The sequence below is a fragment of the Mirounga angustirostris genome, unplaced genomic scaffold (genome assembly GCF_029215605.1).
Source record: "Mirounga angustirostris isolate CCGP_5_RB_7025 unplaced genomic scaffold, mMirAng1.0.hap1 SCAF_4, whole genome shotgun sequence".
Lineage (NCBI taxonomy): Eukaryota > Metazoa > Chordata > Mammalia > Carnivora > Phocidae > Mirounga > Mirounga angustirostris.
The window spans coordinates 160351840-160367915 of record NW_026991712.1 but is presented as its reverse complement, the minus strand read 5'-3'; the positions used below and the strand labels follow the sequence as shown (position 1 = coordinate 160367915).

Sequence of the window (16076 nt, the reverse complement as noted above, 5' to 3'; positions counted from 1 at the left end):
CAGTAAACATGATGAAGATTCCCTGATCCAAATACCAGTTATTCTTTAAAAGAAAAAAAATCCATAGATTCCATTCCCAAAGTTCTTACCACCAGAACATTCATAAAATAGCCTCCCATCAGAGCATAGACTCCTCCTGAAGCACCCACAAGATATCTGAGTGGGTCAAAAATGGAGCTGGCAAGGGACCCTAAAGAAAGAAAACACAAAGGATCACACGTAACTGTAAGAATTGTGAAAGATAAATCTTTCTAATCTAAGGCAGAAGTTGGAAAGTTTGGACCGTTATCATATTAACAAGCAACAAGTTTATTTTGTTTGTCCCTTCCATACTTTAAAAGTATAGCTATGTGAGCTAACTACCTCAATTTTTCTGAAACATTAAATGCTCAATATGAGGACAGTATAACAGGGACCAAGAGCACAAACTCTAGAGCCGAAATTACCAGCTGTGTGACTTGAACAAGTTTCTTAACCTGTCTGTGCCCTAGTTTCCCTACATAAAGAGGATATTAATAGAACTTACCTCAATGCATTGTCAGGGGAAGTAAATGATTTGAGATGTGCATCATGCATAGAACACTGCCTGACATGTGTTATGTACTTGTTAGCTATTGTTTCAAAATACTGCACACATTTAGCCAAAACTAACACAATACCTGAGACATTCCAACATCTTATTATCTAATGGCTGGCTTTCTCAGGGAGTAAATATGTGGCCTCAGAACCCTTCTCAACAAAGTATTCTATCAGATTCACCAAACAAGAGGAAACCTATTTTTCAACCCAATCTTAGATTGCCTGAACCAAAACAAGACTTTAAAACCACCTTATGCAAACTCTAAGATGTTCTCTCTCTACTGCTTTGTTGTACTACTTAGTTATTTGCTTTTAAGGCTCTATTTCATTCCTTAGGATACAATGTAATGCTTGCTTTGTGCAAGAAAGACAAAGTGGCCTTAAGAATCTTACAAACAGATGAGTAAACAATTATAAGATGCAGAACAGAACTACTATGATTTCTTAATGTAATGAATTTGCTATGGAAGCACTTAGGAAAAAATGATTTTTTTCAGCAGAGGTGGAAGCCTTGCTACTCTGAGAAGGAAGATATAGCATTTTGATTAAACTCTAAAATACCTTTAAGATTTGGAAGGAAAACAAAGGAGGAGAAAGTATTCAGGACTTAGGGAACTGGAAAAGCAAAGACATAGAAACAAAGGTATATGGATGACTAAAAATCAGTGAGTAGTCCAATAGGTTTAGGGGATGGTCCTCAAATGTCAGCTTTCAGACTAGGGCTGGAGTGGTTGCCTTAATCATATGAGTAATTTATTTTTAAAACACAGATACAAATGTCCACTTCTGGCCATGATGAAATAACAAGGACAAGATTTTCTCCTGCTTGAAACAGCTAAAAGCACTGGACAAAATATATGAAACATTGATCTCCAAGATACTGGACATCAGATAACAAAGGACAGTGAACCCTAAGAGACAAGAAATAGGTGAGTTGTCTGATTGCCCAGCTTACTGCCTTGACAGAGATTACAGGTTACAATGCATGAAGGGGGAAACCAGGTAGATCTCCGTAAACTTTAAGTTGATGAGATAGCATTTAAAGTCCAGATAGTCCTAGGCAGCTGTAGTTTGCAAGACAGTGCACCAGAGAGGAAGGAGCAGCACAGAAAGAACTCCAGAGAGGAGCACATGAGGAAATTACCTAAGCCAAGGAAAGAACCACCAGAAAGGAGTAGAGGGAAGAGCAAGTAGCTTTGCTCACCCAGCACCAGAGAGGCTAAGTAACTTTCCAAACCAAAAAACTTCATAATTCATGGGGCATTGCATAAAGTACACAGAAGGGTCCTACACCAGTAGTGGGTATTAATTAGCACTAAACATGACTCAAAAACACAGTTTTGCCTAGCAAATTTTACCACGAAGTTTCAAACTACTTCCAAATAACTGTGTTCCAGAACAAATTTAGGGATATTTATAGGAATACTATATCCACCATCCAAAGGTTAAATGCCTAGCATCCAAACAAAAATGGTCAGACATGAAAAGAAACAGGAAAATATGACCCATAATAAAAAGAAAAATCAATTAAAACCTCCCAAACTGACACAAGTGTAAGTTTTAGCCAATAATGGCAATAAATACAACTATATACTATCTGTCCAAAAATTAAGTAGAGACCCACAAGATAGAAAACACTCAAATTTCTAAAGAAAACTACAATGTCTAAGATGAAAAATACACTGGTTGAGTTTAATGGCACATTAGTGCAGAAGAAAAGATTAGTGAACATGAAGACATGGCAGTAAAAGTATCGAACATGAAACACATAAAGAAGAATATTTTTTAAAATCAATACAGCAGGGGCGCCTGGGTGGCTCAGTCGGTTAAGCGGTTGCCTTCGGCTCAGGTCATGATCCCAGGGTGCTGGGATCGAGCCCCACATCGGGCTCCCTGCTCAGCGGGAAGCCTGCTTCTCCCTCTCCCATTCCCCCTACTTGTGTTCCCTCTCTCGCTCTCTCGCTCTCTCTCTCTCTAATGAATAAATAAATCTTTAAAAATAAATAAATAAATAAATAAATACAGCAGGAGCACCTGGGTGGCTCAGTCGGTTAAGCCTCTGCCTTTGACTCAGGTCATGATCCCAAGGTCCTGGAATCGAGTCCTGCATTGGGCTCCTTGCTCAGTGGGGAGCCTGCTTCTCCCTCTCCCTCTGCTGCTCCCCCTGCTTGTGCTCTCTGACAAATAAATAAATTTTATAAATAAATAAAGACAGTGGGGCGCCTGGGTGGCTCAGTCGGTTAAGCATCTGCCTTGGGCTCAGGTCATGATCCCAGGGTCCTGGGATTGAGCCCCACACCGGACTCCATGCTCAACGGGGAGGCTGCTTCAAGATTCTCTCTCTCCCTCTACCCCTCCCTCGCTTGCTTATGCTCTCTCTGTCTCTAAAATAAATAAATAAAATCTTTAATTAAAAAATGTTAAAGGAAATTCTCAGGCAGAAGGAAAAAATATCAGATGAAAATATGGAATTATACAAAGTAATGGAGGACACTGGAAGTGGTGATAACATGGGCAAGCCCACAAGATTTTGCCTTATTAAATTCCAACAGAAGATAGGAATAAGCAGATAACTGTTTAACTACTAAAAATAATAAGTTAATTAAGTTGGAGGATAGACAGTCAATGTACAAAAAAATCAACTTTATTTCCATGTCACAGCAATGAAGAATTGGAAATAGAAAATTTTTAAATAGTACCATTTACAGCACATCAAAAATATGAAATATGGAGATAAATCTGACCCCCCATACAAATGTGCAAGAGCTGACACTGAAAGCACAGTTCCTAAAATTTACAAGTATAAATTATACTTTATCAAAACTTTAAATCTCCTCTTCTTCAAAAGATACTATTAAGAGCATGAAAAGACAAGCAACAGACTAGGAGAAAATATTTGCAAGTCATATATCTGATAAAGGACTTATAATCAGAATATACATTATTATATTATAACAAAGAATATAATCCAATTTTTAAATGGGCAAGATTTAAGCAGATACTTTACCAAAGAAGATATGTGGATAGCAAACAAGCATATGAAAAGATATTCACCAGCATTAATTGTCAGGAAATGCAAATTAAAACCCAGTGAGAGGGGCACCTGGCTGACTCAGTCAGTGGAGCATGCAACTTTGGATCTCCAGGTTGTGAGTTTGAGCCCTGTGTTGGGTGTAGAGATTACTTAAAAATAAAATACTTATTTTTATTTTTTAATTTTTTATATAGTCTCCACACCCAGCATGGAGCCCAACACGGGACTTGAACTCATGACCCTGAGATCAAGACCTAAGCTGAGATCAAGAGTCATTCACTTAACCAACTGAGCCACCCAGGTGCCCCCAAAATTTATTTTTTAAATATAAATTAAATAAATAAATAAGTCCCAGTGAGATAACATCATACACCCAATAGACTAGCTAAAATTAAAGACTGATGACAGCAAGTGTTGTTGAGAATGTGAAGGAGCTGGAACTCCTCATGAAGGTGTAAAATGGAACTACAGGGGTGCCTGGGTGGCTCAGATGGTTGAGTGTCTGCCTTCGGCTCGGGTCATGGTACCAGAGTCCTGGGATCAAGCCCCGCTTTGGGCTCCCTGCTCACTAGGGAGCCTACTTCTCCCTCTCCCTCTGCTCCCCTGCTCCTGCTCTCTCACTCTCCCTCTATCTCAAATAAATAAATAAAATCTTAAAAAAATAATAAAATAATAAAAATAAAATGGAACTACAGTTGACCTTTGAACAACACGGGTTTGAATTGCTCAGGTCCACCCTTATGTAAATTTTTTTTCACTAATACAGTACAGTACCAAAAATGTATTTTATCTTCCCTATGATTTTCTTTAAGTTTTATTTTTTTTTTTTAGTAATCTCCATACCAAAGTGGGGCTCAAACTCATGACCCCAAGATCAAGAGTCACATGCTCTTCTGACGGAGCCAGCCAGATGCCCCCTTTATGGTTTTCTTAACAATTTTTTTCTCTAGCTTACTTTATTGTAAGAACCCAGTACGTAATAATGTATACAAAATATGCATTAATCAACTATGCTATTGGTAAGGCTTTGGGTCAACAGTAGGCTATTAGTAGTTAAGTTTTGGGAGAGTCAAACATTACATGTGGATTTTCAACTGTGTGAGCGGGATCAGTGCCCCTAACACCCACGATGTTCAAGGGTGAACTGTACTTTGTACCATATAACCTAACAATTCCACTTACAGATATATATCCAAGAGATCAACAAAAAAAATTCTACACAAATATTCATATCAGTGTTATTCATAATAGTCGAAAACTGAAAATAACCCAAACGTCCATTTATTGGTGAATGTATAGAGAAAACATACAGCCACACAATGGAATATTGTCTAATAAAAAGGAATGATGCACTGATATATGCTACATCACTGAACAATGAAAACATTACACTAAGTGAAAATACCAATCAGGAAAGACCTTATATTATATGATTCCACTTGTATGAAATGTCCAGAATGGGCAAATCTAAAGAGACAGAAGATTAGTGGTTGCCTAAGGCTGGGGAAGGGAGAATGGGGTGAAGAGTAAGGAGGGGTGCAGGGTTTCTTTAGGGGACAAAAATGTTGTAAAATTCAATTGTGATGATGGGAATATAATCCTGTGAATTAAGTTTTAAAAAAACATTGAATTAAATACTTAAATGAGTGAATTGTACGCTATATGACTTCTATCTCAGTAAAGCTATTTTAAAATGTTGGCAGTTTTCTTAAAAGTTAAACATACCCTCAGATAGGGTCCGGCCATTTCATTCCTAGGTATTTACCCAAGAAAGCTGAAAACATTTGATTACACAAATACTTACACACAAATGTTCATAGAAGCTTCATTTGCAATAGCCCCAAACTGGAAACCATCAACAAGGAGAATGGACAATTTGTGGTATATCCCCACAATGAAATACCACTTGGCAATAAAAAGGAGTCAACTATTGATACACATAATAACATGGATAAATCTCAAAATAATTATGCTGACTGACAGAAACCAGACAAAAATAGAGTACATACTCTATGATTGCACTTATATAAAATTCTAGAAAATACAAATTAATCTCTAATGGTCAGTAGTTGCCAGGGAAAGGACAGGGAGGGGCAGTAGAGAGCAGTTCTCAAGGATCACAAAGAAACTTTTTGGGGAGCGATGGATACGTTTATTATCTTGATTGTGGTGATAGTCTCATGAGTGTATACACGTATCAAAATTACCATATTATACACCTTAAATATGTGCAGCTTATTATATGTCAATTATCCCTCACCAAACAGAAAACAGAACAAAACAAAAACAGATGCCAGGCCATATCCTCCGAGATTCTGAGTCAGTAGATCTGGGTGGGATCTGGATGGCTTTAGCTATGACAAGCTCTCCGGGAGATTGTGATGATCAGTCTGACTGGGGAACACTGGGTGGGATTGCAGACCATCACTTCTGTCTTTAATGTGCATACAAATCACTTCTGGATTTGTTCAAATGCAGATTCTGATTAGTGGGTCTGGTGTGGGGCCCAATATTCTGCATTTTAATGAGCTCCCAGGTGATACCAATGCAGCTAATCCATGGACCACACTTTGCCAGGAGTAAAGGGGGGGAAACTAAAGTTATTTGACATATTAAGCAATCTAGAAAAAAAGCAAAGCAAGAAAGCGGGCAAGAGGAAACTTTTAGAATTGATGGACATGTTTATGACATAGATTGTAGTGAAGATTTCACAGGTGTATACTTATCTACAAACTCATCAAGTCGTATACATTAATTATGTACAGATTTTGGTATGTCAATCATACATCAAAAAAGTTAATAAAAAAACATTTTACATCAAGCTCCCCTTAACCTCTTTATGTATAATTTCTTTTTTGAAAGGCAATGGGGCCACATAGTGGAGGGTAATGAGCAATCTTAGATGTTTTGACTTTCTTCTGGGCGCTGTCGGTGTTTTAGGAAGGATATAAGATGATCTAATCTGTGCTTGAGGAAGGTGACCCAGGCAGCAGTGTGAAGACCAGAATAGCAAAGAGAGACACACCTGCCAGGAAGCTATTGCAAAAATGGGCAGAGGATGTGAACAGGTTAATCACGTTCTCTCCTCTCTCTCCTCTGAAACTGGGGCAGGGCTGATTCCACAGGTCGAAATCAAGCTGCGGGGGCTTCCAAGGGCAGGAAAAACAGGTGTGTGCAGGACTGGAAGTAGAAGGTGGAAAAACAGGTTCCACAAAAGTAGAGGGAAGCCGACTGGGGAGCTATGTCACTGAGCATTGCCAAGTCCATCTCCTAAAGGCTTCCTACTCTCTGGCCCCACTGCTCGAGGAGGCTAGTAACATCATCAGTTAAAAAATTTTGAGCCCTGCAAAAGGTCGGATTGTGTCCCCCAAAAAGATGTGATGTTCCAACCCCCAGTACCTCAAAATGTGATATCATGTGGGAATAGGATTGTTGCAGCTGTGATTAATTAAGATGAGGTCATATTGGAGTATAGTGGGCCCCTCAACCAATATGACCATGTCCTTATTAGAGGAGACGGGGAATGTGAAAGGAGAACTCCACATGACGATGGACGTAGAGCTTGAAGGGCTGCACCTGCAAGCCAAGGAATGACTAGGACGGACGGCCACCACCAGAAGCTAGGGAGAAGGGAGGAAGGATTCTCCCCCACAGGATCAGAGGCAGCATGGCCCTATTTTTTTTTTAAGATTTTATTTATTTATAAGATATATAAGATCATGACCTGAGCGGAAATCAAGAGTCAGCAGCTTAACTGACAGAGCCACTCAGGTGCCCCTGGTACAAAAAATGTTTAGCAAACCATGAAAAGACAAGGGAGAAATTTAAATGCATGTTACTAAGTGAAAGAAGCCAATCTGAAAAGGCTACATGCTATATGATTCCAACCATATGACATTCTGGAAAAGCTAAAACTATGGAGGCAGTGAAAGGATCAGGGGGTGGGGGTCAGAGTGGGGGTAAGGATGAATAGGTAGAATACAGAGGATTTTGCGGACAGTGAAAATACTCCATATGATACTCTGATGATGGATACATGTCATTACACATTTGCCCCAAACCATAGAATGTACAATGCCAAGAGTGAACTTCTTTATGGACTTTGGGTGATTATGATGTGCCAGTGGAGGATTCATCAGTTGTAACAAATACCCATCTGCAGGGGGATGTCGATAAATGGGTGGGAGCAGGGGGACTGTGCATGTGGGGGGGCAGGGGTTATGGGGAATCTCTGTGTCTTCCTCTCCATTTTTCTGTGAACCTAAAACTGCTCTAAAAAAATAAAGTCTTTAACTTAAAAAATCTTTCAATGAGCAGATTTATAAAATAAGCATTATTTTTTGAAAATCCTCATTAAATATAACCCCAAAGTACAAATATATACTTCTAAATTCAGTTATTTTCTATAGAAATTTCCTCTTACTCACTGTCATAGCCAAAATGTAAAATTTATTTTTTTTTTTTAAAGATTTTATTTATTTGACAGAGACACAGTGAGAGAGGGAACACAGCAGGGGGAGTGGGAGAGGGAGAAGCAGGCTTCCCGCTGAGCAGGGAGCCCGATGCGGGGCTCGATCCCAGGACCCTGGGATCATGACCTGAGGGGAAGGCAGACGCTTAATGACTGAGCCACCCAGGCGCCCCCCAAAATGTAAAATTTAAAAATGACATGTAGTTTCAAATGGGAGGATTACATTATTGACTCTGCGTACTCCAATTATGAAAAAAAATTGTGTTGTAATTTACCTGTTAATTCCCACCTTTCCTAGCATCAGTCATTTGTTTTTGCAAACTAATCAGAAAGTGTTATAAACTATGTTTAAAACCCACTACAACTCTTAACTGAGAACTCTTCAAACTGATGAGGAAATTGTTTCCCGCATTTTAAGTGTGAATTTCTAAGACTTGTTGCATCATTCCCAGCAGCAAAATCACACAATGAGAGAACGATGTCCAATCATTAGTTTTTAAAATGCCCTTTCAGAGCATAAGTATCTTTGGAAAAGCAGTTATGTTTTTTCTCCTTGTATGAAAAATGCTATTATGTCGTCAAAGGAACATATTTTGCGTTTGCTTTTTCAACAACATCTGTTCAGTAGCATCCTACTGAAAGCCATTTGTTACCACAGGGGGAAAAAAGTCAGCAAATTAGACACTCATCTCTTTGTAAAAGAAAAATGCATAGTCTTTAAAATGCGCAAAAGATGAGAGGAATCTCACTGATTTCAAGACTTATAGTATAGCTACAGTGGTATTGAGGACATGGTATTGGTGGAGGGTAACACATCGGTCAGTGGAACAAACAGGAGAACCCAGAAATAATGCCTTACAAGTACAGCTGACTGATTTTTGACAAAGGTGCAAAAAAAAATTCAATGAAGGAAACAGAATTTTTAATAGATTGTTGTGAAGTCACTGGGTTTCCAAAAAAACCCCAAAAGAACCTCAGTCTAAACCTCATACCTTACGCAACAGTGAGCCAACTCAAAACAGATCACATATTCCAATGTAAAGCATAAAACTATAAAAGACAACGTAAGAGAAAATCTTCAGGACCTAGGGCTCAGTGAAGAGTTCTTAGACATCACCAAGAGCACGATTCATAAAGGAAAAAATGATAAATCAGACTTCATCAAAATTAAAAACTTTTGCTCCCCGTTAAAGACTCTATTAAAACAGTGTAGCAAAGACAGCTACACATGGAGAAAAATATACCTGTCAACTACACATTGAGTAAAGGACTGGGATCTAGAATATGTAAAGAACTCTCAGAATTCAATGGTTTTAAAAAATCTAATTAGGAAAAAAAAGGAAAGAAATCTAATTAGGAAGTGGGCAAAGGCATGAGCAGGTATTTCACTAACGAGGTTATACACATCAAAAGGTGTTCACCATCATTAGCCATTTGAGTAAAGCAAATGAAGGCCATGATGAGAGATCACCGCACACTTCTGAGCACAGCTGAAATAAGAAATGGCAACAACACGAATGCTGGTGAGGATGTGGAAAACGGAATCACTTCTACACTACTGGGTGGAATGTAAAAAGGAACAGCCATTCTGGAAAACATTTTGGGTGGTTCTTAAAAAACTCAATAGGCACTACCATACAACCTAAGAACTGTGCGCTTGGGCATTTATCCCAGAGAAATGAAAACTTCTGTTCACAAAACTCCATACTTCTTTTCACAAAAACCTGTACACAAAGGTTTATAACAGCTTTATTTGTAATAGCCCCAAATGGGAGTGAAGGGTTAAACAAACGGTGGTCCATCCATACCATGGAATACTACGCAGCGATTAAAATGAATGAAGTATTGATACATGCAACAACCTACATGGGTCTTCCAGGGAATGATGCTATGTGAAGACAGCCAATCCCAAAGGCAATATACTATTTGATTCCATTTATACAACATGCTTGAATTGAGAAAATTACAGAAATAGAGAACAGATTAGTGGTTGTCAGGGGCGAAGGAAGGTATGGGGGGGTGGGAAAGAAGAGGGTATGGCTATAAAAATACAACGTGAGGAATCCTCGTTTCGCACCTTGACAGTACCAAGGTGGATATCCTGGTTAGGATACTGCACTAGAATTTTGCAAGCCGTTACCATTGGGGGTAACTGGTTAAAGGATACATGGGACCCCCTAGGCATTGACTTCATACAACTGCAATGTAAAAAAGTTTCATTTAAAAAAAAAAAGGGGGGTGCCTGGGTGGCTCAGTCGTTAAGCGTCTGCCTTCGGCTCAGGTCATGATCCCAGGGTCCTGGGATCGAGCCCCGCATCGGGCTCCCCGCTCTGCGGGAAGCCTGCTTCTCCCTCTCCCACTCCCCCTGCTTGTGTTCCCTCTCTCGCTATGCCTCTCTCTGTCAAATAAATAAAATCTTTAAAAATAAAAAATGTTTCCAATAAATAAATAAATGGATGGATGGGAATTCTAATATTTTCTCCTCAGGCCATCACTGCATATGTTGCTAGTCTCTACTGAGCCTTTGGGCCCTTATAGCTCTTCTCTTCGTTCTCTTCAAGCTTTTTTTTTTTTTTTAAGATTTTTTTTTTTTTTTTTTTTTTTTTTTTTATTTGACAGAGAGAGACACAGCGAGAGCGGGAACACAAGCAGGGGGAGTGGGAGAGGGAGAAGCAGGTTCCCCGCCGAGCAGGGAGCCCGATGCGGGGCTCAATCCCAGGACCTCGAGAGCATGACCTGAGCCGAAGACAGACGCTCAATGACTGAGCCACCCAGGCGCCCCTCAAGCTGTCTTTCTTAAAAGCAAATCTGCTCATGTGACTTCCCAAGATCACTAGCCTGACACACTGGGCCTTCATAATCTGGCTGTTAAGTCACTACCCAATATATATGCTATCTGCTTATCTTATCTCAAATATTTTAACTCTAATTACTTTTTAAAGTTTTTTGGGTTTTTTTTTTTGAAGCTTTATTTATTTAAGTAATTTCTACACCCAATGTAGGACTTGAACTCATGACCCCGATCAAGAGTCGACGGAGCCAGCTAGCTGCCCCTAATTAACTTATTTCTAATGCTTATCAGGTTCCCTGCAGTAAATCTTGACTTAAATGTTTATTACTTTTGCTTTGTGCATTGCCTCCTTAGAGTGCAGAGGCACTGATTCTGTGTTACCCTCAGGATACCAACCTGCAGTTACTCCTGCCAGGTACACCAGCCCTACTCGGAGGCCTTTGTGGACCATTTCCAAGGGAATACCCAAAACGAGCTGCATGATGAGATTCCCCACGAGGTGCTGAACTCTGCGGAGACAAACACAGTAGTCAAATATTATGACTAACCCACACAGTTATTTCATTGGGACATGAACAGGCATTGGTGTATTGTTTCTAGTTCAAATTCCATTTTCTAATTTTTTTAGGTGACTTTTTTTAAGTAAAATCTCAACATGGAGCCTCAATATGTAAAACAGATAAAAGGACATTTTGGAAGTATACATTTATTTTATAAGTTCTGTTTTATAACAGTGACTAACAACATCAAACAGAGAGTGATGAGGATGGCTTAAGGAACAAAACTTGAAATTGGGCTTAGATGACAATTGGCATTTTATGTCAGCCCCCTGCATCTGATTTTGTTTCGGTTGCACGGTATTGAGAAAATCCTAATTCACGCACGGTAGGCTCCACACCCAACGTGGGGCTGGAAGTCTTAACCCCGAGATCAAGAGTCGCCCCAGCTACAGACTGAGCCAGCCAGGCACCCCAAATTTCAATAGGTTTTTAAACAACGGGTCTTGCGGGCGCCTGGGTGGGCTCAGTTGGTTAAGCAACTTGCCTTCGGCTCAGGTCATGATCCTGGAGTCCCGGGATCGAGTCCCACATCAGGCTCCCTGCTCAACTGGGGGTCTGCTTCTCCCTCTGACCCTCTTCCCTCTCGTGCTCTCTGTCTCTCATTCTCTCTCAAATAAATAAATAAAATCTTTAAAAAAAATAAACAAAAATAAACAACAGGTCTTGCAATCTTAGGATATTCTTTAATAAAACAGAGATGGCAAGAGAAACCCCATCCCCGGTTCTACATTAAAAAGTTGAGGGGCGCCTGGGTGGCTCAGTTAATCATCTGCCTTTGGCTCAGGTCATGATCCCAGGGTTCTGGGATCAAGCCCTGAGTCAGGCTCCTTGCTCAGCAGGGAGCCTGCTTCTCCCTCTCCCTCTGCCTGCCACTCCCCCTGCTTGTGCTCTCTCTGTCAAATAAATAATTAAAATATTTTTTTAAAAAAGTTGAAAAGACAATTTACCAGAATAAAAAAGAAAGTTTACCCAGTAACACTAGCTAAAGTTGATATCTCCCATGTCCTACAGTTTGGCATGTAACATATTTAAGTGCTGGTAGTTTTTATTCTAGTTTTTAAAGAGGTAAAAATATTTTTTTTTTTTTTTTTTTTTAAAGATTTTATTGATTTGACAGAGAGAGATACAGCGAGAGAGGGAACACAAGCAGGGGGAGTGGGAGAGGGAGAAGCAGGCTTCCCGCGGAGCAGGGAGCCCGATGTGGGGCTCGATCCCAGGACCCTGGGATCATGACCTGAGCCGAAGGCAGACGCTTAACGACTGAGCCACCCAGGCGCCCCGAGGTAAAAATATTTTTAAATAAAAGTCATATTATTTTGCCTGTCAAACCCCACAGGCATCTCTGGAGAATCTTTGAATGTATTTTGGTACATGCCCACATTATAGTCATCCTTAATTTAGTTGCTACACTGCACAAGATTTTTTTTTTTTGAGAGATTTCAGATTAAACCAAAAAGTTAAAAAATGAAATAGGTGTTGGATCTTTCACAACATGTAGCAGCTTTCCTATTAGCTTTCAGGATTGTGTTTTGCGTTATAATTTACTTAACAAATACCCAGCAGAGGCTCTCTGGGCATAGCCTACAGAACAGATTACTTACCTTCATCACCACGTGCACACCCAGCCACAACCATCACTGCCCAAGTCATCTTCAGAGACACACAAGAAGTTAACATGTAATTCAGCGCAAATAGTCTAGCAGGGACAGTTGTGCTAGTCTTACAGGGACATCAGACATAAAGAGTATTTGGAAATATGTGCCCTTTGTGAATTTGAACAAAGCCAAAGGAAGCCATCCCATCCTATCCTTTGGGAACAGCTGGAGGACGAAGTGACCAGTAGGACAAAAAAAACCCAAAGAATCGCCCTCAGCGTTCTTTCTGCTGTGCAATAGCAAGAGCAGAAATGGCATAAGGATGAGATCCTGTCATATACCTGGAATAGAAATACTAACTTTTGTCATCCAAATTTTATCTGCCCTTCCAGGTCCAGCTTGGATCCAGGTCATGTGGGAAACCATCCCCATTCTGATCTTTCCGTCTTTATGTTACAGTAACTAATCCCACATCCATTTCCTTATCGCTTGTCTGCATCCTCTAGTGAGGCTGGAAGAGCTCATGTTGACTTTGCGAGGGGTAGCCATGTCCGTGGCTCTGGCCGATGGGAGACTGGTAAGAGAGCTGCTTTCCTGACGGAAGGGATGGGTGTCAACAGCACGTGGGCCTACCCTTCCCCTTCCTGCTTTTAACGCCCAGCTACAGCCACCAACTTGCAACCACAAGACAAAGGTCAAGGGAAGAGCAGAGATGCCAGCACAGAACCAAGAGGCTTGGCTTCCTTAAGCTGATGAACTAACCACATACCTTGGGGCTCCTTATTTGGTAAAGAATTAACCTCCATTTGTTCAGGCCCCCATTAGATTTTTTGGCTACTTTCAGCCCGAAGCATTCTGAACTTCTACAACCCCATATGTGGCCTGTCCTACACAGCCTTGAGGATTCTTTGTGAGGGCCTACTATGTGTCCCGGTACTGCAAAAATTACATTATAACCCCTGTCTCATTTAATCACAGCAACCTTATGAGGTAGGTACTATTACCCCATTTTACAGATGTGGAAACCGAGGCACAAAGAAGTTAAGTAACTACTGTATGGCCTTGCCTTACTATTTGACTGTTCACCCTTATAATTTTAAAGTCCTTGAGTGCAGGAACCACATTTGTTCAGAGCATGTTAAATGAAAAACCAAACTGAAAGTATCCATAGAAACTGGGCAATGAACAATTTTGTCCTTATTTGTCAAGCCTCTGAGCCCTGTGTCCTGCCATCGATGGCTAGTTAGCCCCTGGCCAGAGTCATCCTTCAAGGTCCAGGGTTGGGTAGATCACACCGATGAAGTTGGCCTCATCTGAACGGGGCCACCAGCAAGCTGCTCACTGTCTGCAGTGGGCATAGTGAATCCTGGGTTCTGAGCAAGATCATTAAGGACTATTAGCATGTAAGAAGCTATAACTAAAAGGCAGGCACTGCATTGCCTGTTGCTCGTATTATTCCAGATGGACAACAGTATTATACACTCAACAAAGCGTTCATGAATTAATTCTTTTTAACTGTGTGGCAGGGGTACGGAGGGAGGGACTGATTCATACCCTAAAGGGAACATTTTAACAAAATCAAACAACTAGGGGAACATACGTGTGGTTTAGTAATGATGGGGTCTCTTCTCATTTAATATCCCTGTATAAATACCAGTATCAGGCAGTTATAATGCAATATAAAGTACACTGGACTTGGAGTTAGCACGAATGGGTTGAGGTTCTAGTTCTGCAACTTAGCCAAGTGATATGGAGCGAGTAACCACATCCCTGAAACCTCAGACACAAAACAGCAGGAGTATTATTGACATGTAAGTGCCTTATCAATAATAAAGCACCGACCAAATGTTGGGGGTTAGGAGTACTTGCAGTCACCTCCGACCTCAGCAACTTAGTATCATTCCTTACCCAGCATGGACCAGCATATAGGAGATAAACCTCCAGGCTTGCTCCCGCTTCTCAGGACTGTAGATAAAGGGACTCTCCAGGATGCCTGTGTCCAGGGTGATCCACTGTTTCTGAGGCTTCCACACAGCATAGTAAATAAACACCGCCAACTGCCAGGGAGGGGCAGACATGAATGTTAACCACCTTCTGCAGAGAGTGGCCCTATTAAAGCCCACGGGCACTACTACCTTGCTTTCAAATGATTAGCTCTCAAGTGGGCCCCTCCACAGTGTGTGCTCAGAAGATGACAGGAGTTAAACGTCTTTGCCGTTAAATGTCTGATCATATAACTGTGGTCATATCCCACTTCCTCCAGTGATGAGGAGCAGCCCTAGACCAAATATAAAGAAGACTCTTTCTGAACCTCTCTACCCCCTTAAATACCCTCCACCCTCCTCTTCCCATTCCCACCATTTCATCTTTTACTTACAAGTTAATATGAAATTAAGTCACTGCTGGCTTCCAAGAAATAGAATAGGGAAAGGGAACAATAATAGTTCTACAGCACAGAAGCCCGGCAAACACGACCTTAACCAAGTGATGGAGGCTCATGTCGCCAGGGATATCATGTGGATGTCCCGTACTCCCCGATGTGACATGAGGAGAAAGGCACTTCGCCTCTGTGTGTTCCTCCCCAAAACCCATAACTCTGATCTAATCATGAGGAAAACATCGACAAGCCCAGGTTGGGGAATCGTCTACAGAAACCTGGCCCATACGCCTCAAGACTACCAAAGTCATGAAGAACAAAGACAGACTGAGAAACTGTCACAGATGAGAGGACACTGGGGAGCCACAGAAACTAAATGGAATGCGATACTTGGGGTTGGAGGGGCAGAAGGGAAAGAAAGAGGACATTAATGGGAAAGCTGGTAGAAATACATATTAAAAACTCCAAATGAGGATGCCTGGGTGGCTCAGTTGTTAAGCGTCTGCCTTCGGTTCAAGTCATGATCCCAGGGTCCTGGGATCGAGCCCCGCATCGGGCTCCCTGCTCAGCGGGAAGCCTGCTTCTCCCTCTCCCACTCCCCCTGCTCGTGTTTCCTCTCTCGCTGTCTCTCTCTGTGTCAAATAAATAAATAAAATCTTTAAAAAAATT

At 40.9% G+C, this 16076-nt stretch overlaps 1 protein-coding gene and 1 long non-coding RNA gene across 15 annotated transcripts in view; one reads left to right on the top strand and one right to left on the bottom strand.

Annotated features, from left to right (window-relative positions):
- RHBDL2 (rhomboid like 2) overlaps positions 1–16076 on the bottom strand; it is a 51261-nt gene that overhangs the window by 10422 nt on the left and 24763 nt on the right. For 2 of the 3 annotated variants that reach the window (XM_064589434.1, XM_064589435.1), the window contains exons 3-5: positions 14939–15087; positions 11272–11384; positions 90–190 (exon numbers count right to left, since the gene is read on the bottom strand). In XM_064589434.1, coding sequence (XP_064445504.1) covers positions 90–190; positions 11272–11384; positions 14939–15087 — 363 coding nt within the window. The remainder of the gene's footprint in view (positions 1–89; positions 191–11271; positions 11385–14938; positions 15088–16076) is intronic. The other variant, XM_064589436.1, reaches the window with a different exon arrangement.
- The window catches only part of LOC123859766 (uncharacterized), a 58960-nt gene that overhangs the window by 25648 nt on the left and 17236 nt on the right, over positions 1–16076 (top strand). For 9 of the 12 annotated variants that reach the window (XR_006794561.3, XR_010410998.1, XR_008507880.2 and 6 more), the window contains 2 exons: positions 1350–1508; positions 13423–15880. This is a non-coding gene — a long non-coding RNA (uncharacterized LOC123859766). Of the gene's footprint in view, positions 1–1349; positions 1509–13422; positions 15881–16076 lie in introns of those variants that run through there. The other 3 variants (XR_010411000.1, XR_010411001.1, XR_010410999.1) reach the window with 1 other exon arrangement.